General features: G+C 40.8%; 1 protein-coding gene across 3 annotated transcripts in view; it reads right to left on the bottom strand.

Moving 5' to 3' along the window:
• Positions 1-15,444, bottom strand: part of PRDM5 (PR/SET domain 5) — a 59,253-nt gene extending 43,809 nt beyond the window's left edge. The window contains exons 1-3 of one of the 3 annotated variants that reach the window (XM_041412118.1): positions 15,218-15,444; positions 10,924-11,007; positions 3,308-3,430 (exon numbers count right to left, since the gene is read on the bottom strand). In XM_041412118.1, the coding sequence (XP_041268052.1) occupies positions 3,308-3,430; positions 10,924-11,007; positions 15,218-15,310 (300 nt within the window). In that variant the 5' untranslated portion in view covers positions 15,311-15,444. Of the gene's footprint in view, positions 1-3,307; positions 3,431-10,923; positions 11,008-11,234; positions 11,375-15,217 lie in introns of those variants that run through there. The other 2 variants (XM_041412119.1, XM_041412120.1) reach the window with 2 other exon arrangements.
• Between the last annotated feature and the right edge of the window lie 9,167 nt (positions 15,445-24,611).

The following is a 24,611-nucleotide window of genomic DNA, read 5'->3' as shown; positions in this document are numbered from 1 at the left end:
CCTTTAATTTAGTACAGTCTAAAGTCAAAACAAATCCTCTTGACACAAGGAAAAGTAGGTGGTCTTTCTACACTCAGTCTCCACACAGGATAAAACCACTGGGTAAACCTCTAATACGTCACTGTTTAGGACAACCTTGTTCTAAACGCAAGACAACCCCATGAAGGGAAGCACATCTCTGTTACAAGATTAACAAAAATAATAATGGAAAAAAAAATTAAAATTTTTTAAGTATTTTGAAAATTTGGAAATAAAAAGAAAAAAAGAAAAAGTAATGTACCCCAAGCAAAAATAAAGCCCCAAGTACTAGGAGCTGTCAATATTTGAGTGCTCTGGGTTACATTTGCATTAGAAAGAAATTAGCTTTGGTGTCAGCCCAATCTAAACTCATTTCTCGTCCAAGGTTAATTTGTTTGGCTTTTCCATCCAAACAAACGCTAATAGCCAGGTATTCAGAGCATCAGTTAATCAAGATCTACCCACTAGCTGTAGCAGCTCCTCAAGGCAGCATTTTGAGTGAAAGCGATGGAAGCTCTCCAGAAACCATAAAAGAATGTACATTTCTCTCCCCCAAGCAGCAGCACCTGTATGAATCACATTAATCTACGTGCATGCAGACACAGTAAACAGCCTTTTAAATTATTTTAATAACCTCCCCCATGTTTCTAAGAACGCATCTGCAGCCATTCCACCTGCCCATGTGCTTAGACCATGCTGGCTGTTTTTCTAACACTCATCGGCAGCAAACCACAATGGTCCTTGGGAGAAAACTCCAAGTGCTTGCTCATCATGGTGGCACCACAATCTCCCTTCATGTTATTCCTGGTTTATTATTCAATTATGTTTTTCTCACCTCTGCCTTCACTTTTACACTATAAGCCACACAGACCTGCTCAGCAAATACAGTTTTCCAGTTCCAACAGCCCTGGCTATCTCCTTTTTGGTCCACTACAGCTACCTCTTCCATGCAGCCTCTTGGCTTTTCCATACAGTTACACACCTTCGTATCTGCTTTGTAAGAGGGAACACAGGACCACTGACAGCCCATCACACTTCAATCCAAAAGCATAAAACACTTATGTCATCACTCCTGAAAGCTGGAAACACAGGAGGAGGAAGCAGCACAGTCTTGTGTTACTGGAGGGAGTGTAGGGCTTTTCCACCCTTCAGAGCCTCAACAGCTGGCTCCAACCCAGCCTTCCTAATCCTTACCCCCTTGGCCTCTGTGCCCACAGAGTGTTACCTGATTTCCCTCTGTATCTGATTCCCTGGCAGCAAACCAGCTCTTCAGCCTACCTGTTCTGCCAGTTCTCCCTGGCTACCTCTCCAAACGAGCACACTGCCTTTCCCAGTCTTTCCCTGCAGCTCCAGGATGTCAAGTTTGGCAGAGGTAAAACCAACACAGGCAATGTCTGAGGGCAGAAACTGCAACCCAGGAAATGCGTGGAGATGATTTTACACACCCCCACACAGAGCCCAGAATTCAGATTATACCTCACCTGAAGTACAGCATCTGAACCACACACACACAAAAGATCCAGAAGCCTCAGCTCTCTCTCCTGATCTATTCCTATGGAGTTATATTGCATGGCAAGGCAGAAAACCTCTGAGACACAAATGTGACACTGAACAGAACACAAGGCTGAACTACTACAGCAATTCTGGCATTTCTCCATACTCAGGTTTTTCAGTAATAGCTCCCAATGAAGGCTAGAATATTTTTCCATCTGAATATTATGGATTAGGATAGGCTTTAAGGTCCTAAAAAACCGTGTGAGATAATTTAGCAAATTTTTATTCATTTCTATCATTTTCTTTATAAAGAAAGCCACTGGCATGCACTGGATATTCCATTAAAACTTCTATTCAGAAGTGCAGGTCATTTACTGGAAAGATAATCATGAACATTAATTGTTCCCACTGCTCTCTCTTGTGAGCCTTACTTTGCCTTTGCTAACAATGACTGTGCACTGATGAGGTGCTAATCACACCTCCTGCATGAGAGCTGTTCACATCTGCTACCACAAGGAGGACAACAAATTTCATCAGAAACGAACTTCTGTTTTCCTGGCACAGAAAAAACAAATTTTTTTTGTCCAGCCTCAAAATAAACTATAATTCTTTTGTCAGGGACACACAGGCTAATCCTTGGGGAAGAAAGTCATCTCATGATGAAAAAGCAGAACAGTCATTTTAAGAAATGCTGATAAATAATTCTCCTTTTCCTGATTGTTTACCAGTTTGGATTACATCAGCAAATACCTTAAGTTAGCCTGAAACAACCTCTTGTCAAGTATACATTTTGAGAAAAAAAATTCAGAGTCATGTAATTCTTTTTTATGTGGGAGTGGAAATTAATTTACTGTGAAACTGGGCTGTTAAAAAAGAAAAGCAGATAGCTAATTTCCTTAATAATCACCAAAAGAACAAAAGCTGGAACTGGAAAGGTATCCCTGTCTCTGTTGTATCCTGTAAAGTCACAGAACACTTCCAAAAATGAGCAATTAAACAGAGTAAGACTCTTCAGCTCGAGCGAAGAGCTGTCAAATCAAAGTGAAAGGACATAACAGAATTCCATAAAATCAAAGATGGCACAGAAAAGTAAAGCAACTATTCACTGTTACACCAGAACTAGGAAATCAAGTGAAATTAAGGAGAGTCTAGAAGAAAACCAAAAGCATATTTCAACATAATTAAAGCACTGGAACTCATTACCACAGAGTGCTGCAAATGACAACTATAAAAAAATAAGCTGGATAAATCCAGATCAACAGCAAAGACAAAAAAATTATCTTTTTTTATTAATTTATCCTCAGGCACTATATGATCACCCTATCAGATAATTAGATTGTGCCATTTTCTGTTTTCTACTTAAATATTTTCAGCACTGTGCCTCCTTTCAAGCCTGTCACACTTTCATAATTAATTATATAATATATTATCTATATTATATTATATTACTAATTTTATTGAACAATCATATAAAATGCATGATTCTGCTTTACACACAAGTAATGCATCCCTAAGTTTGGCAGGAAACACACACAGGTCTCTAAATAATTAGTGCTTAAACCTTCCAAATAGCATCAGATTCCAAGGACTTTTCTGGTCTTTCATCCTACCACTCTTATTTGTGGTATTACCTTAAGCAGAAGAGTTCTCTTCTAAAAAGAAAGCAAGAAAAAGAAAAGCAGTTCTCTCCTTACCTCAGATCTTGCAACTTTATTACAAGACATGAAGGCCAAAGAGGAAATCAAATTAGTAAATCAGTAACAGGAAGCAAATGGTAGGAATCCACCAAATCTACCTGGATAGCTGCCAGGTTCTTCTGTTCCTGGGATGGAGCCTCATGGACAAAGCGCAGCCAGTTCGAATGGCGTGGGTTGCTGGCATCCAGGATATAAAGGACCTCGCCTTTGCTCCCACGAACCTGAAACATTAAAAAAAAAATCCCCGAGCAAAATTAAAATTAAAAATCCAAATATGTCAAGGTTTTCTCTACTCAGTGAAAAACACTCTTGAAAAAAAGAATTGGGCACACAAGATACATTCATCTCCCTATCTAGACCTTTTGGCTACCATTACAGATCCATATAATTCGTACAATTTCTACAATTTTGACAGAATTCCAGCTTACTTTGACAAAAGGAAGATAAAAGAAATAAAAACTTAATATTAACTAAGTCATTCTTCCCCCTCAAAACACAAAGACATACTGCTGTAAAAATACATCTGTCACTGCCAAAAAACCCCATTTGTTTCATTTTAAACAATAGATCAGTCGAATCTCCACTGATCCAGACAACAGAGAGCCATGAAAAAAGGTCATACAGCCACACTATTATTCCATGTGATTTATTTATATAAGGAATGGATTTTATTTTCCATCTGTCAACAAGAAGTATCCAGGACAGGTATTTCCTAAGAGCTAGGGAATTTGGCTATGTAAGATCAAAATTAGATTGTCTTCGTGGCTTTGTATATAAATTGCTCACATTCTTGCTATATTTGTTTCTAATAGAATGCAATATCATATTTCTTCAGTATGACTGCTTCAATTACCTAAACATTTAGGGTATCATTAAAAAGACAAAAACTGTATTCCATTACAATAATAGCTGGTGACAGCACGTTGTTCTCAGATTAAGCAAAAAAAGAATTACTGTAGTTCTGCAAACAAATAAGGATCTTCAAAACTCATTACGGCTCTGCTGAAGGAAAAAGGACACATCATGAAAAGTGCCAACATTCGAACTTTAAAAGCTCTGACTTTCCAACACATGGATTAACCACAGTGAAAAGTGTCAAACCTACACACTGAAATGCATCTGGAAACAATATCATCTGACACTAAGCACTAATGGTTTCCCAGAGAAGCCCCGGATGCCCCAACCCTGGGAGTGCTCAAGGCCAGATGGGATGGGGCCCTGAGCAACCTGATCTAATGAGTGGCATCCCTGTCCCTGGCAGGGGGGCTGGAACTGGATGGTCTTTAGGGTGCTTTCCAACCCAAACTATTCCGTGATACTGTAATAATCACCCAATTCTACAGAGGCTTTGTGCTTTAGCTACCAAAGCAAAAGTTACAGGAGCCCACCATGTAGATCCTATAAAGGCTTCCATCAGATCTTGAGTTGGAATGAGAAGCAATCCAGGCCCTATTATAAAACTATAGATTACACTACCTAACTTTTCATTGATTTTTCTTTATTTGCTTGATCCTTAAATTATATAATTAAATTTGCTTCAGTGATACACAGTCATCTCAGTTATGCTTTCAGAGTCTCTGCCAATCCACAAAGAGATGCCAAACACGAAGCAGAGCTTTAACACATAAGGAAATTAGCGATAAAGGAATATGATAAATCCCTTAAAAACATTCTGTATTTTCCACTGCTTTTTTCACCTCATAAAGAAATAATGCTGCATTGAATACACACATGTGAGCATGAGAAGTTAAGAAAAAGTGCAAAAACACTGTACTTTATGTGGACTAGACTGGTGACATGAATCAGTCCTTTCCTGGTTCCATGAACAGAAGGTTCCTAAATGAACTGATGGCAGCGGATGAACTGATGGCAGCGGATCTCAAACCTAGCACTTAAAACCAACACTAAAATGCATACACATATCCACATTATGTACCTCAAACTGAGGTGCTCAAGAACTATCTTGAGAATCAGCACAAAAGGCGTCACTGAACAGATTCAGTCAAATGTCTTCAATGTAAGATGAAACATGTGACATTGACTGTTACCACAGTGAGGTTCCACCTCAAAGCCAATCACGACAATTTGAATGGTGCCACATCAACAAGCACCAGAAGAATTCAGGAACAGAGGAGTTCAGGAAAAGATGTGTCCCTGGTCAATGTATAAGCTCCCCATATGAAATCCTACACAGGCCTAAATAACACCTAAGCTGCTTTCTGGAAGCAATTTCCTACATGTTATGAATAAAAAGTTATCTATTTTTTGTTTAAGGTTACAGAGCTAAAACCGGTGGGACCGGTTGCTGTTAAATTAGCTTCATTGTTAAGAGTTCTTCTTTAATTGCCCGTTAATGGTTGGTGATTTAGCCATTGTCCTCCCGATGCTTGCCCGGGAGCTACACCTGGACACGCAGCCCAGGAGGATAGGAGTGGCCTGAGACCACGTATGCAAATGAGAAATGCACCGCTCCAAAATTTTCCCGTTTTCTTGGAAAACCCCTAAAAACAACGAACCAGTATAGAATTAGGGGACCCTAGGTGATGTCTAAGGATGGGCGTGAAGTCCAGTGCCTGCTTGGATCCTTTTTGCTTCTCACCCTGACCTCAAAGGATGTTCACTAAGGAGGGGACCCGAAGTGTTGCACTGAAAAACAGGAATCTGCCAATCTCCCGTGAGGACGCAGTCCCCAGCTCTGCCTGCAGACCAGCGGACAGAGCTGCATCACCCTCCTCCTCCGTGCCACTCTTGGGGACAGCGGCGGCGTGGGCGCGACCCGTCGATTTCTCCCCACCTGAGCTGAATCTCTTTAATAAAGGCATTAAAAAGGAGAAAGATCTCCTGCCCTTTTTATTACACTAAACATTTCTAAATCCAAAAATGTATGTTCATCAAACAATCAGGTAGAGAAAAGTACTGGCTTCTGCATTGCTTCTTTTTGGATTAGCTGAAAATATGATCTTTATTGCTGTAGCATAAAACAGATAGATGTAATACTCCTGCATCCTGAGTTCAGACTATCACAGAGCTCACTGCAGAGTAGAAAGTCACTTTTTAACATTGCTGGAGATATTTTAATAACTCCAGCAAAAGAAACCTGAGGCAGCAACTGCTGATTCGCTTGCTCAGTAAGAAGCCTGGGACAGAGACAGCATGTGACATTTTCCTTCAGCCAAAACACACAACAAGTTTTCCATGGTAATGAAGCTCCTTCTGGTGCCTGACATTATCTGACCCTGCCAGGGACAGAAGGGTACAGACAGCTCACTCCTAGACTCCTGCAATCATTCTGCAGAGCTTTCACGAGCAGGGCTGAACTTCGCCTTCCCTGGAATGAAACCCAAATCTCCCTAAGCAAACTGTGTGTGATCTTCTACAGTAAGTTCAGACTGGAACACCAACACCTGAGCCTAGCAGCACATGCTTTCTAGCATCTTAAACACATCCCATAACTGAAGATGGGAGGTCCACACTCTCAACTACTTTCAAGAGTAGATCCTTCTTGTCACCAAAAGCAAAAGATCAGTAATGGGCCTGCTCTATAATTAAATATATAAAAGTCACTATCATTAATACAAAGTCATACATTTAACATGGAAAAAGATGACTAAAGCAAGTTTTAACAGAGTTGATTACAACAATATTAGTAACTGCTCTGGACACCTATCTATCCCATTTGAGAATAATTGAAATAACTAAAATTGAAATTCTGGGATATAAGACTTGCAGCTGAGATAGCACACCAATTTCTTATTTGTGTAAAAGCCCAGATCATTTAAGAAATGAGAAAAACAAAAGCATTTCTGAAAAGTAAACAAAGATTCAGCCAAAAACATTTAAAAGCAAACAGTTTTCAATGTAAACAGCATATGAAGAACAATCACCGTGAAGGTAGTTGACACACAGAAAAATTAAAGACTATGTTGTTCAGAATTAGATTTATAGTATTATATTCACCTTAACAGCAAACACAGAATTCATCTAATTAATATTTATTTCATCATGAATCAATGGACATCATTTGAGTTAATGTCTTGTGTGTGAGAGCCTTCCTATGCCAGAAGCACATTTTATAGGCAAGATATCAAAGAAAGACGAAAAAAACCAAAAAAATACGAAAGCCAGCAAAACATACCAAGCTTAATGTGCTTGACTTCTTATACCCCAATCCTAAACACCACAGCTCTGATCTGAAGCTGGCTGCAGCCAATAGCAGATTTTCTGTTGCTTTCACTAGTTTTCAGGCAGGCTTATTTAACTGAAAACAACTGTCACAGCAAAAGTGATGCAAGTTAAGCAGTAGAAATGTAAGTTCATTTCATTTTCTTATATAAATAAACACAAACATTGGCTTCCATTGAAAGACTGTTTTCTGATCTCTTTGGTTTTACTGTAACAATGAAGAAAACATGATCCTGGCAGATAGACAGAAACCCAACCTGAAATATGTAACATTCAGCATTACACGGCGTATTATGTTCCATCCAGCCCTGACCAACATTTCTTCATGGTATGTCAGAGTATTTGAAGAAGGACCAAATCTTTCCAGCGCTCCCTGTTTCAACATTTGCCAAAGTCATCACCAGAAGTATATGCTTGCCACAATCCAGTAGGAGTGAAATTAATTCCCCTCTCTCGGTTAAGGATAATGAAGAAAAGGAACTGAACATACATGAATGAACTGATATCTTCCCTTCACAAAGGCGCATCTGAGCCTCCAGAGCAAAAATGTCTGTGAACTTCTAACCTGAAGATTATTTCCTGCTTGCCTTTAAGCACTTGCTTCTCCCAGCAAATAGACACAGTTCAAAGCTGCTATGCCAAGTTTACTAATACACACAAAGAAGTATTTCATCAAGGTGTAACAACAAAGCTCTCAATTCATCACCAACAACAAGCTGTGTCCTTCACCAGCACATTTAGGGAGCTGGGGGATAACACAGAGGTGTTTTCTTAACAAAAAGAAAGAGAAAGCACAAAGCCATTTGGACCTCTTCTTGGCTTTTTACTATCACTCTTAACTAAATGGTTACCACACGTTTGTTTGAGGGTTTTTATCCTTTCACGACACTCATAAATAAAACATTTCAGCTTGTAGCTCTTTACAAAGATAACAGCAAGATCAAGGATGCTTCCCACCCACTGCAATCTTCCACTTCCCAGGAATCTGTTGAATGAACAAGTATAAGCCTTTGATTTCTTCACAACTGTACATGTTATAGACAGAGTAATGACATTCTGCTATATTTAATTTAATTAAAAACTCTAACATCTTCAGAATTTTAGTGAACAAAATCACTGGGCTCAATAAATGTTCTGGGTGCCACATTTTCCCTGAGACCCAAAGAAAACACAATGCGTGCAATTCCGTCTCAACGTGATGCCTTAAAGATGCCAACTCACAATGCTGGTCTTGGAGAAAAAGGAATGGCTTGATCAAAATAGACCACATCACAGAGCACTACTCTGCACAACCAGAAATGCATGTGGCAAACTTCCTCACAGCAAAATATTCCATAAAATTGAAGCCTGGATCCCAGGCATCACATGCCAAGGAAAGAAATGTTGCACTAATGCCCATTTTTTTCCTTGACTCACAGAAAGCCTCTACTGCTTGAGACTTCTTTCTGAAGGTGTTCTCTCTGAAAACATCATTTTTTTACTGCCATCAGACTGTGAAGTCAGGCTTTAGTGTGACTCCCACCAACAGCCTTCAAATTAGTTATTTTTAATATCTTTGGTACAGCTGACTACACACAAACTTGGCCAGTTTCTGTGCGTGCTTCCCACAGGCTCTGGAATAACCATCTACTTGGGCTGTTCAAGTCTTACTTTCTGCATTCCTGGTCTCAATTTTCAACTTCAGACTACTCCCAGCATGATTTAAATTATATTATAAAGCTCACGTTCAGATCAACTTCAGTAAACATGAACAACTTGGGTTAAAACACTGAGGAAGTCATAAAATTTGGTATGCAGGAATCTTTTCAAGGCTCTCAAAACTAGGTTACAGTAAGATATTATGAAATTATTTTAAAACAGCTCATAAAAACCTCATTTTCTGATTTGCTGTCAACGGGGTCACATTAGTGTCACCAATAAATAAATGTATTTGCCTTTTCTTTCCTGTCGTGCAGAAACAGATAAATGCATTTAAGTATGAGCAATGAAGAATCTGGAAAATCATAAAGCTTTCCAACAAACCTAAAGGGCTTCTCATTGCTGTAATCCACCCACTGTCTTTTCCGAAAACCTTGTTCTAGCACAAGCATTTAACTGATTTAAAACAACCTGCAGAAACGTCAGGAAGAGCCAAGTGAGCCAGGGCACATTAACATGTGCTGTACTCAGCAAACATCTGTAATAAAAGCACACTGTATTGCTCTGGTTTCAGCTGGGAACAACGAGATGAAACTGGTTGCTCTGAGTACCTGACCGAAAAAGGGAAAGGGAACAAATGGTCCACATCTCTTGTTTGGGAAGGGGCATTTGGGCAACACCCCTAGATTGAAATAGACAAAAGAAAGGGAAAGGGAGAAAACAGAGCTTCACAGGCTGGAGTTAGCACTCACCTAGGAATATTTCACCACTCACAATATTTATACTGAGTTTGAGTAAAAAGAAATGGGCTTTTAACGTTCTCTCACTCATCATTCTAGTGTATGGAATCTATCTGTAGCCCTGCTAAGGCTGTGTCAATGCTCTGCTCACTTCATAAGCTGCTCAGTGACGTTAATGCCAGAGATTTTTTCAAATAAACATGTATTTTGTGGTAAATGCACTGATAGTGCTTCAAGTCAAGATGTCAAACATAAGGTTTTTTTGTACCATGCAGTAAACAGTCCTTCCACCTCTAACCACAGAAAGGTAAAAAAGAAATCTGAGTCTTCACCTCAGTGTAAAAGAGGACTAAACGTGCATTCAACAGAAACTGCTTGACTGAGGAGAAAAGAAGTAAAAAAAGAAAAAAATTCTGCTGAAAGAGCCACAGCAGTAAATAAAGATTATAAAGACAGAACAGAGGCACCAAAAAGAAGGCATTTTTAACAAGTTGGAAATTTTGTTATTGCCAGTATTTTTTAGCCAGCGTAATTTCCTCAACTGGTGAACTCAGATTTTACTTCAGGCACACACGGGTACAACAGGAGCTAGGATGGATTATGCACCTAATCACAAGAACTAGTGCATAAACTGCTGTTTCTGCCTAATGCATAAAAAACAACAAGTTGCCCACAGCACCAGGCTTTCATTTTGCTAAAGACCTCACACCTACCCATTGCATTAAAATCTGCTAAAATTTTAAAACTTCACGTATATAGTTTGCCAAATCTCAACACAAGTGTCACACCAGGAAATGGTTCATATTACAGCAGAAGGAAGCCATAAGCTGGTACCTGTTCATCAGTGTGAATCAGTATCTCTGTAACTTACAATCCACTTCCCAATTCAAATTATTTTGATTTTTCACAGGGTTATTATATTTGTATTTGGCTTGACATGATGTTTTTTCACACTTCATTGATTACAAACCATAATTGGCTTTTTCTTTAGCTTTAAAGAAGTCAACCCTCCTCCACCCAGGCAGCATAATTTAAAAGCACTAAATCTCACTACAGGATCTTTAAGCTATGAAACAAAATAGAAAGGATTTGTTACAGTAAAACTTAATTCTGAGAACACTTTGTGCGAGGTGCCAGGACGTCATTTTACTCACTTCCCACATGAGTCTGCAGTCTGTGTTCTCATCCAGTTCCTGTGGCATTCGCTTCTCCCCTGCAAAGGGGCCAAACTTTTCACCCTAAGGAATAATTATAAAAGAAAAAGAATCAGTAGGGGGAAAAAAGAAAAAGGCAAGTCAACCACCAAACTCCAGCAGAGGAGTAATTTTTAGCCTCAAACAGAAAAGGAGAGTTTTCCTTTATTGTCCTACTTTATTGGCAAGAAGGTGCACATCTTTGAGGGTTCAAGTTGAAGCTCATTTCCATTCTTCTCATACTTTGAACAATCTCATAAAACCATACCTACCTTCTGCACGCTTATTTCTCCTTTGGGAAGCAGGATTTTTCTTTATCTTAAATCAGGCTGAAATTTACAAGTCAAATTTCGTACATTTCTTACAAAATTTTCAGGAAGCACCTTGCAACAGGCATCCAACTAAAACAAAGAACTTGGCATGCACCAAGTTTACATTAGATTTATTTGCCAGATTATTTGCAATGCTACTTTTTGAAGTGCCACAAATCAAAAGACTGAATAACTGAGGGCTTGATCATACAGAGAGATTTGTGTAAAATTGTAAGGGAGTATGCACGTGCTTACGAATTAATTTGAGCCTTCATAAACAAAATTAAAATGTTCTACCACCTGCTAGTCATAACACCCGCTGTGAAAGCATCCATTGATATGTTCTTCCAAAAGTATTTGGCATCAGGGGTTTTTTCCGGCACAGACGTCACAGGAGCAGCAGGGCAAGGTAATTAAATAGGACTTTCTTCTTCCACAGGCCAAACTTCCCCCACACTCACTGCCTTGTCCCTGTTTGCAGGGACAGGCCCTAAAACCTGCAATGTCGGATGCTGAGTTCCTTCAGGCAGCATTCTGACCCAAAAGCACTTATCCTTTCAAGCATTAGAGATTTTAAGTGTATATTGAAAAGCAACTTTGGTGTTTCTTTCAAAAACAACAGTATTTTGGTTTAAAAAAAAAAAAGTATTGATCTTGTCCACTTATCCCTTCCTCCAGGCACATTCCATATTCCCAGCAATAGCTTGCTATGTGCTTTCCTTCTTGCTTAGTTTTTACAGATTGCCTACAGGTAGAGTACAGAGAAAAAAGTGGAATGGAAAACATCCAGGACTGTTCCTCTTGAAAACAGGAAATCAAATTTTTTTTAGAAAAAACAAAATTTGTACTTAAAATTAAACCTGAAGTGGTAATAAACAAAGGACAAGGAAACTGACATTGCAGAATGAGGCAATAGAACTGAGGGACAAATTTTTAAATGTGCGCAAAGGACATTTCACTACAAGGAACAGCAAAGCAGAAGGTAAAAACACAAGAACAGCAGAAGTCAGCAACTGGAGCCCAGAGCAACAAAGGGTTCAGACAGGGGCAGTGACAGTAAAAACTGGCACTCTGCAGCTTCATGTCCTTACTTCTCACTGATTTCCGTACCACCCTTCATCATTCTTCCGATAAATCATGTCAGAGTTCCTCCCCTGCCAGTTTTTCAAATCCTGGGATTCAATACTCAGGCTGAATTTCCTCCTTCTCTTACCTCATCGGCAAGGAAGGTGAAAACAGGTAAATACAGCCCTATGTGTACAGCACCCTCAGTGTTAATTTCACCCATTGCTGAAGCACAGGAACAGCTCAGAACAGCAAACCCTCCACACCATTCCCACCTCAGTACTCCAAACCAGGAAATCCCTACTGCAATACTCAAGTACTCAAGACTTCTGGAAGCTCAGAACACCTGCAAAAGCAACATGTCCACCTCTGAACACAGAGCAAACATAACATAAGCTGCAGGTGATGCAGATTCTAAGCACTTTTTATGACTTCTCAAATTTGGGGGGGAACCAAAACCTGATGTCTTGGTCCATGGGGATAAGTGCAATTATTTGTTTAACCTTTCATGTTTCGCCTTTCAGACCATTTTCTTCATACATATATATATATGTATATATATAAACACATACACACAAACACACATCATTTCTGGTTAATAAACATGTTGTTATATGCCAACATACATTAATCAAAAACACACTCTAGACTTCAACTTCCCCTTTGCTCAACAAAAGCGAAGCATACAACACAATCTGAAGGCAGAGAAATGATTCAGTATAGAAAAGCACATTTTTCCAGAAAAAGCTATTTTCAACAGTTGCTTTCAAAAAAGCAGCAGTGACTAATCTTCCAATTGCAGCAAAACACTGAGAAGTGCAATGGCTCTCTGATGATTACACCGAGAGCCTCACAATGTGGGTGCTCTGCAGCCTGAGGACAGCTCATGGAAAACAGCAGGTACATGGGAATCACAGCTTTGTTAAGGCAACAAAGCAAAAAGTTTGCACCTTTTATGATTACAAACAAAATCTTGAAAGCCCCACACACCTGAAGGTGCACAAGCAGATGGTAGGCAGCAGCAGTTCAGAATGTATTATTACCAAAACTTTGCTAATGGCAGAATTTTCAGAGGCCTCCGCAACACTTGGAGAGCTGGTACTGCAATTTCTGATTATAAGATCATCCAATTTTTTTTTTACTTTCAGTTCAGAAAACTACAATTGTGTGACAGCAACAGAGAGAAAACAGTGCAGTATTTCCTAGTCAGCAACTTAGGTCTAACTTCACAATAAAGTGTCAAATTCAACACCTCCTCCCAATCCCAAAACTCCATGGAATTAATTTAACAGCTATAAACTACTCTTAATCACAGCCACAAAGTGTGGTACTTCTGCCTCATTACTAGACAGGGGAACAAGTTAAGAGCACTTCAGGTGTGAATTTCCTTTCCATGGAAAAGAGTAACATGGAGTCTTGCTGTGTCCAGTGTACCACCTGTGTTATTTACACACCCACCCTTCTCCCAAGAGACAACACAGGACTTAGGTCCCCAGAAAATTTTAGGAGTATGTTTCAATAAACCACAGAGCAACTCAAGAGTTGGTTCCTCTGCCTGTTCTTCAGAGCAGGGCTTTGCACACCACAGCTGTCTGTGCTACCAGCACAGAGGACTCGGTGCCAAAGGACAGGTCTGTAACAAACACTGTCACCAGACACTCTTAATAAAAACAGATCCTACTGCAGATGCCTCTGCCTTCTGCAGTCCACATGAAGTACACACCGCACTTGCAACACTTCTTCTAGGTGCTTGCACCGCTCTGACCTCACACTCTTTGCCTGTATGAAGTTCTTAAGTAAGGTGGAATAATTCAGGCAAGAAAACGCTGTATTTATCCCAGCATGCAGCTCTAATGGGTCAGTTGTCAACAGAGCAAAGGACAGAAGCTCAGACCCCAGCTCTGAACTGGGGACACTGATTCCCATGAGTTTCACTCTATTTCAGAGTCCAGAGATTAACAAATGCTAAGAGTGTACAAACTTCCTTGCTGCGTGAACCCAAAAAGTTTTGAAATGAAACTTCAGAATATAAGCAGAAAAGTTTTAAAGAATTAAACCAAACGAAATAAAAGTAAGTGTTCCCTTCTGGTCCCCCTAACACTCAGGGACACCTTAAAAATGTGAGTGAGTCTAAGTTCTGTTGATGAAACCAGTGAAAAATTAGGACTAAAATCAGAGCCAGAACGAGGACAAAGATGGAAGGCAAAACGTACAAAACACAGAAAAGTGTACACTAATGACGGGTTCGTAGATTTGGTGTTCCTTTATGTGTCCTAACAAGCCACCTGGACTACGTCAGTTGGCATTTCACATGATCAAGATACTTTCAATTATGAAGTGTGAAGAGGCATCACCTGGTTGGAGTACGAGACTCGGTTCAGCTGAAAGACATCGTTCAGGGGCCCGGCTTTATTACGCCGAAAAAAGGAATTAAACCACGGTCCCGCCGAGCCCCGAGAGCCGTGAGGGAGGTGAGGGGAGCCCGAGAGCTCCGGGCGGCCCCCCCGGCCCTCAGAGCGGGACCTCAGGGAGGCGGTCCCGCCGGGGGAGCTCTGCCCTCAAAACTGTGCCAGACGCACAAACCAAGTTAAAAAAAAAAAAAAATTAATAAATAAAACACAAAATGTGGAAAATAAAATTCCTCAGAGCAAACCCTCCGCCGGCCCCCGCGCCCCTTCCCGCCTGAGGCGGCAGCGCCCCGGGAGGAGGGAGCGGGCGGGCGGTGCCTCCCGTGAGCAGAGGGAGCCCGGGCGGGCACAGCGCGGCTCAGGCGAACTTGGAGCGGGGCAGAGGGGCGGGAGAGCCGCCCAACTCCCCGGTGATACGTGGCAGCCGCTCCCCGCCGGGCCGGGCCAGGCCGTTCCCCCGCCATCACCCACCTTCTTCACTCTGCGGGCCGTGTAGAGCCCCATCCCGTCCTGCACCCGGGACGACTTCAGGGCGAACCTATCCGGCACGTACATGCCCAGCATTTTTGCACCGAACTCGGGGCCCGCCGCCTGCTACCGGGGGAGAAGGAAGAGGCTTACGGGGGGGACTTCCATCCCACCGGGAGCGGCGAGCGGGAGTCCGGGGGAGGGGGGCAGGAAGAGGGGCTGGATGCGGGGGCTCTCCCGGCTCCTGAGGGGCGGCGCCGTGAGGGGACGGAGGCGACGGAGGCGACCCGTGGGGGGATGGACGGTCCGTGAGGGTTTGTCCCCCGCCCCGGGCTCGTCCCACCGCTTCTTTCCGTGTTCCGCCAGTGAGTGAAGGCAGCTTCGCTGCGAAACCGAGTAATCCTTCGCTTTCGGGGGTTGGTTTTGAGGGAGCGCGGATCTAGAGGCAGAAATTGGGCATCCTTGCGAGCACGCAAACATGAAGCGTTGTGTCTAAAAAAAATAAATATTTTGAATATTCTTACGAAACAGCCAGCAAAGGCATGGTTTTCTGACTAAAAGTACACACAATGTAGTCGAACAGGGAGGAAAAGTTCGACTTTAACAGGTTGCTCACATCACACCAGTACTCTTTCACAAAACTACAATATACATTATAAATATGCATTATACATATGCACACATTGACCTTCTAGGAAGTGGAATAGCTTTCTTGGGGATTTTTGGGGTTTTCATTGACGCCATACTCATTGCTGCGCTCTAAACTGAAGTGGTGGTGTAGCTAGAAAAGGGATTTGTAATCATATCTGATTAAGGAATTAAAAATAAGTATGGAGGCATGTGAGGCAAGCAGAAGGAAAAGGAAGAAAAGGAAAAAAAAAAACTATTTATAGACATATTTTAAAATTGTGCTGCTAATAGTAATAATTAAACCACTGGAGCGTAACAACCTCTTTTCTCTCTGCCTCTTTTTATGTTAAAAGATGTATAAACAGTAGAAGTTAAATATTAAAAGCTCATAGTTTTCCAGCAAAGTGTTAGAAAAGTTCTGTGTCGATGTCGTTTGGAAGGAATGAAACAAATATCCTGAATTTTAGTTACCACATGCCAGGGAACAAATCATCATGAAAGTGCTTTGGATCAGTTGGATTCCTGCCCAGCCATAGGTGGACATTGGGGTAAAAATTAAATTTAAAAAATCAGGTCTAGCTGAACATGAAACTCCCTCTGATTATTTTTTGTTCCCTTATCTACTTGCACACAATGGCCTTTTGTATTTAGCATCTGCAGTGTCGCAGTTTAGCTATCATAAAGCCTTACAAGAAAAAAAATCTTGAAAAGGTGATGTACATTTCCACCAACACGCATGTTTATACAGAGAAATTTATATAATACTGCATGATATTCAATATATGAGCAAATGCTCTGGTAAATTTCATGAGGCCCGTAATTTGACAAGAAAAAAGGAGGAAAGGCTCCAATAACATGGTTGAAAGAATAATTTGAGGAATGAAAATGCACCAGACCCACAGATTTCACACCTTGACTGATAGCCTGGACACTGACTACTAATTTAGTAACAAAAATGGTGCATCTAAATCTGTATAAGTAAGAATTCTTCCATCTCAAAAACAAATCAATTGAACTGAGAGGAAATAAGTTGCCTGGGGCAATGGCTTCAGTTTTACAACTGAGAGCAAATTTTAACTATTCTTTTAATTGACATCTAGCTCTAAAGCTTTCCCATTCATAATTGAACATACTTAATACTTTTAGAGACCAGAACACTTCCTTGATTGGATGCCAGTCTTTCTTAATATACATCAGATTAAACTGCTGACATCATTTTCCCTGTCTCTGACCTTTTCCAAAGGTCATGAATATTCTAAAATGATTTTACACTTCATGAAGGCCTCAGTATTTTTCTCTTCAGAAGAGAAAACAAAAATCCACTGGTGGGGGGGTGGGGGGGGGTCTTCATTTTGAACCTTAAAAGATTCCTTCTATGGGAAGTTAAAGGTGATATTACAGTTTGGACGCATTTGTGTCTTGGTTTTAAGCTCTTTCAGTACACAAGAACAACTGTTTTACTTTGTAAATTTCAGCCATTGTTATTCCAATATGGAATGCCGTCACCTGTGTCTTACTCTGTTTAAGCAAATTAGAAAAAAGTGCTGTAGCACTGGACAAAACTGTCACCAGTCTTTCCTTTCATGGTGTATTGGTGGTGTGACATTGATCACAAATTCACAACTGCCTGTCCACCTGTAGCAAAATACCCTTTTTTCCCATTTAATCAGCGATTTACCTTACAGCTGGGACTCACTTGCAGTGCAGCACATAGGGACTGAACACGTTGGCCCTCTGTTTCTGTATTGCTCTATACACCACGCCAAGGAGAAACAGAAGGGAATCCAGCAGCCTTCAGATTTGAAACCTTACGCTGTCAAAATTAATTTACGTCACTTCCTTGGAAAAGGAACAAGGTAATTTCAGATGGAGGCTCTTACGTAGTCATGAAAGCTGCTGTGCCCCACATGGAATTCCATGTCAGGAATCCACCTGTGGTGACAAACAAAATAATTGCAAGAGTTTTTGTCTGGAGTTACAGTACTTGTTGTTGCAACACCATAGCAGAGGCACGGTATGTTAGGCCCTCAACTCGAGGAACAGCTAATTAAGTGTCATACTTAATATTTCACATTCTAACAAACAAAACTATCCAAGACCAAAATGCTCTTCAAGATGCCAGAAGTGAACATGCCAGCCCCTGAAGCGTCCAGCAGCTTAGAAGGAAAATGTGTTCTCCAAGAAAAAAGGGTGGCTTTTCTCTGCTAATCCCTTGTTTAGATGGTGTAGTATCATCTCCAAAACTTTTCAGGGACTTGACATTTCTATCATCCCTCCTCCTGGTCTGCAGGCAGTTGGACTGAAATCTGAGGCTAATGACTTTTTCATGCTTTCAAGAGTTCTTTGCATGGAGCAGTATTAAAATATTACCTTCTGCAGCATCCCTAGCAATGCCAGAATTAGATTCTGGCAGCTGACACACCTGAGCCAGGGTGTTATTCATGCTAATGGCTCCTCCTTCCCAGTTTGAGCTGGTCCACAAAACATTTCTGCACTGCAGTTTAACCAAGTTTGCAGGTATGTTTTGAAAACTTCCTTCCTGAATCTATGAATCTCCTCTCCAACCCCATCCACTTCCTCTTACCCTGGTGTGATCAGGAGCAGCTCTTTTAAAGCAAATCTTTGTCTTATCTGGATTGTACCTCACGTGCAGGACATGTACAGTATTGTCAGACTGTTCCTTCCTAGCTCATGTGTACCTGCACGTTTCAGGTGTGCAAATAACACCTAGCTTTGACCAGGAATGCAAAGGTTTCAGGCAGGTGTTTCCCTGGAATTTGCCAAGCCCCTTTCTCTGCCTAGGTACAAAGTCCTGAACTTCATTTGGGACCATTGTTCTTTTTTCATGGTGACTTCCCAGACCTTCCCCTCTGCAGTGCCTGGGCCAGCATGGAAATGGGGTTTGCACTGACTCATTTTGCACTGAAGGTTTCCAGGAGAGAAAGGTTCCAGCTCACCTCAAGGCAGAGTGTGAGTGAAAGATGGGAACAGGAATAGCATAAAGATCTCTCAGGGATTGTTTTTTTTTTTTTTCCTTTCCTTAGTTGCGCAGAGCTCCACTTAAAAAAAAAATAAAAAAAACCACTACCTGACCTTGGTAAGAGCTGTGTACACTTCAGAGCTTGCCCTGCTTTGGGGACAGTGGCACCCTTGCCACCAGTAATCACCAGGCACAGGGACTCCAAAGTACCTGGAACAAATTGTGTTGACATGGAGTCAACTGAAACCGTATGTCAAACTACCCACTCAGAATTCAATATCTTTCATGTGAAACAATCTACTTTCTGAAACAATTAAATGTGGCTGTTTAAAATATGACAAAAAGTTCCATCTACTCAGTGTCTCAGGGTCTTTTCCAGCTCTAACAGTGTTTGTTTTGTCTGTGTTTTTTGGTGCTCTGAAAAGCTTAAGTTGTTCTTTGCCTAATGCACTTTCATTTGCTGAGCAAAATTCCTTTCAGAGCTATTTTTAAGGATTGCCTTTTTTTTTTTCTTCCCTGTGGTGTGGTTTTTTTTTTTCCTGTGGTGTTTTTTTTTCCCTACACTGATTCTTTTGAAGCTTTTTGAATTCAGCAAACATTGCAGCAAACAAATTATTTCCCTACCAAAATCTCTCTTCTAATCAGTGTACAGTTGGCTTTTTGGGTTTTCTGTAAACTAATACAGAATCCTTGTGTTGTGATATTCAAGGTCATGAAAAGCTGTGAATTATAAGATTAGTTTTAAACTTGTCTCATTCTTGGCTTACATGCACAGAGTAGTTGCTGTCAGAGTATCTCTCTCAGGTATTTGATGTCCTAGAAGCTCATGCCAGGATTTCAGAATTAAAATTTTTCTCCTTCCCCTTTGAATATACTAAAAATTCAGACATGCATTTGTACTTACATTCTCCAGCTGATAGCATATTAAGTGTCCACTTCAGTTGTTTGAGAGGTTTTGAAACTAGGGTTAAAAAAAAAGACAAAATTTTGAGTAAGTAGGAGATTAAGCTAGTAATTAAGGTTTCATAATATTGGACCTAAAAGGAGCACAATATAATGGGACTGTAGTAGATTTTTTTTTCTTTTGCTGTCTCCCATGAAAACTTCACATGAGTGATACAGGAAAGAAATCTAAAAAGCAAGTAGAGAATGGTTAAAAATACTTACTGTAAAACATTTAGTGTACATCATCTCCATTAATTGCTTCAGAGACAGCAAGTGACAGAAACACTTCATGCAGTAGCACATGAACTGGACCACATCCTTACACATCCCAGAAGTGGCTTCCTCAGCTCAGGAATATCTTATTTCAGCTTGAGAGTGACTTCCCTAATTGATGCCACCCCCCCTGTTTTTCCTGTCAGCCCCTTCAGGATCAACTCAGCCTTTCCTTCATTAATGGAAAGTGACTTCCCAGATCCAGCCTCTCCCTGGTGAGCTACTTCCTTCAGTCCTAACCATTCCCATACATGCCCTGGTGCATAAGGGTTATACCTTCCCAATTCCCATTACAGCCTGCTCTGGAGCTGATCCTGTGCTCCTTCTGGGAGCAAGCAGCCTTAAACTTGCCTGCTTCCTCTTCTACTTGCTACCTAATCATGAGAGGGATCTTCGTGGAACAAGAGGTTCATCACCAAGCTAATTCCCACGCTGTGCTCTCCATTTTTATTTGCTGAAAAAACATGGGAATTAGGCTCCCTTTCACTACCTGCTCTGTGCCGGTCATTTAACTCATCGTGTTTGGCAGTCCAACCATACAAGAAGTTCTTTCTGAAACCTTGAAAGGGCTTTAATGCTGTGAAGTATTTTTTCCACCATTCCTCAACAGGACATGAAGCTGGAACACCACGTTGGGTTTTCCTGTAGCAGGAAGACAGCTGACTACTATGAACTCACAGTGGTTTGCTGATATTATTTTAGCAGATGGATGACAACTCTCATGACTGACCTCTGCCTTTCATGTCTGCCAGGTGGTGTTGGATATTCCTATTTTCACTTCTCCATGCATCTCCACTACATGGAATATTGTTAAGCTGCTTGACAGAATGTTTTCAAATCCTTGGAGAATGGCTACATACACAGAAGGTATTTCTCAGAACTGCCAGCTATGGAAAATTCATTTTGCCATTCTGAGCACACATTTTCACCATCTGTGCTGTCCTTCGCTCAGAGACTTGTCTCAGGTCATCTTTCACATAATTTTTATGCACTTTGGCCTCACTGTCTTCTTCCCATTCTCAGAAGAACAGCATTTGAGTCACTCTCTTTTCAACAGGGTGAGTGTCCACTACCTTCTTATCTTTCAGAAGTCAGCTGTGCCTGACCCACCAGTGGAGGGCTTAAATCCCCCAGTTCTCCACACTACAGATGTGTTCATTTCTTCCTGCTCTGTGAGCTGGAGCAACTTAATTCCCCTGCTCAGGAAACCTGGTCCCAGAAGAGCACAGTTTGCTTTAAGGCCTACAAAAGCCCAAACCATTAGGGCTGAGCACAGTAGATTTGAAATGCAAGGGGAATTCCCACTATCACCAGGAATCTGTGAGCTGGGATATTGTTTGTAATGCTTTTGGATTTGTTTTTATTTGCTGGTTTTAGTTATTTTTAGAACAGCTGAAATCAACACACCATGTATTTTGATATCCATGTCCTAAGAGGCAATAACACACACCAAAGTGAGAGCTACTGGCTTAAGAATGGGCAACAGCTATGCTGAACATACCTTAGTGCTTTCCTTGGTTCTCACTCTCCTGCCTGCCCTCCACTGAAGTCACTTTCTCAGTTAACAACATGTTCCCACAGAAAACACTTCCCTTCCAGTGCTGTAAGAAATTCCTCTGGAAGAATAGGAAGTTCTAACTGCTTTAACATAGGCATAGAGAACTTAGACACTTAAATTGCTCTGTGGCTCTTTGCTCCACTCCATACAAATACATGTTCTGTTCTGAGAAAGAGAAATATTAATAAAAGTACATATTCTGTTCTGAATATGAAAATTTTAAACAAATCTGGGAGTTTTCCACCTAGAGGCCTCAGTAGAACTAGATTCAATAATACTTTTGGGCATGAGCTGCTTTATAAAGCTTAAGGGCTTGCATAATCAGGGGCACCACATGCACATTTCGAATGAACTGAGCCTAACATAAACCAACCAACAAAAAAATTCAAACCACCACCATTTGTCAGGAATTAAGTTCTCATTAAACTGTGCAGGATGAGTGTTTGAAAAAGGCTTTTCTGTTAAATGCTTCCATTTAAAAACTCTCATCCTCATTATATTCCATCTGACACCAGGGGTACTCAGCAGCTCTGTACCAAACATCAATATGTCAGACTAGACTCTAAAAAAATATAAGAATCATCAAGTATGATGACTCTGGCTCAGATGATTTGTAGATATTGTTGCCAAGGTCTGCAAGGATCAACTGTAAATTTATTTATACAGTACTTAGAAAAACAAACAATAAAGGAAAAATGAAGAAAACCAAAGCTATTTCCAAGATTGTGTTCTTACAAATACTTCATAGTCAAGTTACTCAGTTTTGAAAGCAATCGGAGGATTGAAGTCAGAAATGTGATTTTTCTTTATTCCCTTCATTATTATGTTTTCGAAATAAAGACAAAAATTAGAAATGTGTCTTTCCTTACAAGCAACAATAGCATGATTCAAATAAGTTCCCTCTTTCAGACAGAGTCTTCTATTTAAACGTCACAGGTCTACTCAGCTTCACAAAGTAGAGATGTCTGGAGACTGAAGTAACTGGAGAGAGGATCTCACATGTTCCCCTGTATGCAGCTACCTTCACTGTTCATTAAGAGCAGCAGCTGATTCAAGCCCTTGATACACCTGCACTTTGGGGCAGAAGTTGATTTTGAGAGCAGATTAAAGTCACAGGGAGTTCTGTAAGTATCTGAAATTAGAGTAGGACCAGTGGAAGAATGTTTGTGTCTATATGCACAGAGCAATCATTAGATTAATAAGAGTGTGAGTGTACTCTGAAAAGCAGGCTTTTTGAGGAACAGCAATAGCTACAAAAGACATCTGTAAGATGCCTGTCACTTCCTTTCTGAAGTATTCACCCTTGGTTAACAAAACCCACAGCTCCTCGGACTGAAGCTGCAGCTGGTTCTGCTTTTCCCTGTGCCAAGCCTGCCTGTCCAAATGCTTCCCCTTAGCTGCAGTGAGTGCTCCTCTCTGGCATTTCAGAGAGCACAATGGCACCCCCCTGGGCCGGGCTGCAGCCAGTTTGGGTTGGAGATTGTTTGTGGGACGCCGTTCTATTTGCCACACAATAGGGTTTCTGTTCCTCCCTTGGCTCCATTGTGTCCAATCACACGGGATTTTTTTTAAGTTATGTTTTAAGTTATAGCCTCTCAGGCACCCTGAGGCATCTGGACACTGGGTGCACCATAAATTTGAAGTTATTACTCCTCAGGATTGCCGTAAATGAGTTAGTCATCTTTTCTCATAAGGCAGCAAGGGAACAGGCTGAAAGTACAGGGCAGCTGCATCTTATTTAAAAGTGTGTCTTTCAAGAGATACAAGACATTAACATGCCCTTTTGGAAATTATATGAAAGTCTGCCCAAACGGTAATAAGTCATCACAGAAAGTCTGGAACAAGCCCTGTCTGCAGTCGAAGAGCAGCCACGGTTAGTCCCTGTACAACGTGCCTGTGCCCAACCTGCAGCCTAGCACACTTCCCTGGTCTGTCACTGGGGTTGAAAAGCATTAACCTGCATGGAGTCACAGCATACATCACAGCTGACATGCTTGTGCCTGAAGCATGCCTGAGCAAAGTTATCCTTACAGCACCAAGGGAGCCCGGGGAGGACACAGTGGATGCAGAACACTCAATTGTGCATTTCTGGTAAGATCCTGCCTGTCTAACCAGTGAATTTTTGAACCCACTACCAACCTGGTCCTCCCATAGGCAAATCCATACACACAGAGCACCCAGCAGAAAACAGAAGCAGAGTCTCCATTTCCCTTCTCCTTTTATATAGCGAGAAACCATTTTTTGGCACTTTGGAGTTGCTGAATTCCATTATTTGTGCAATAGTTCTTGACACTACATTACTTCTATTTAGTTTACAAACTGCAATAAGAGTTATTGGGCTACATACAGCACACTTTAATTCTGGTAAAACACCGTAAATTCTGGTAAAACACCATTGGCAGTAGTTTGATTTTACTTTGTTTCACCTCTCTACAGACTTGGAGGCTATGAGCATTACCATTACTCCTAATGAAATTCTGAGGGTTGGAGAATATTTATAATAACCTAACACTGAATTGTGATAAAAGACATAGGAAAAAGATACAACAATCTAAAAAGCTTGTAACAAAACATTAAATAGAAATGGTTGAACATTTGTCCATCGCATGTATTTTATTTTTGCTTAGTTGAACACAATTAATCTCTAATGCTCTTGAGTTGGCTTTTGAAAATTTATTAATAGACACTGTTATGAGAGATTAAAGTCACATAATGACCCCTGATTTAAGAGCCAGATGGTTATTGGATCTGATAGGTCCCACTATTGAAAGCTGTTAGAAAGAAGTGAAAATTTAAAAGGCTTCAATACACACACACAGAAAAAAAAATATGAATATTTTCTTTATAAAAATCTACTGTTTTATGAGGTCTAGGAAGGAACAGCTACTGATTTTGGTATCATCCCATATGTTTTTTTGTCCATCCCTTCAGCTTATAGTATTTGTCTAATAGGATAACTCATCCAAAACCCCCATCATCATATAAATGGAGACATTTATCCATTTCAAATG

The sequence above is a fragment of the Onychostruthus taczanowskii genome, unplaced genomic scaffold, assembly GCF_017590055.1.
Source record: "Onychostruthus taczanowskii isolate IOZ18803 unplaced genomic scaffold, ASM1759005v1 scaffold38, whole genome shotgun sequence".
In the NCBI taxonomy this organism is placed as follows: domain Eukaryota; kingdom Metazoa; phylum Chordata; class Aves; order Passeriformes; family Passeridae; genus Onychostruthus; species Onychostruthus taczanowskii.
This window is presented reverse-complemented; position numbering and strand designations above follow the sequence as displayed.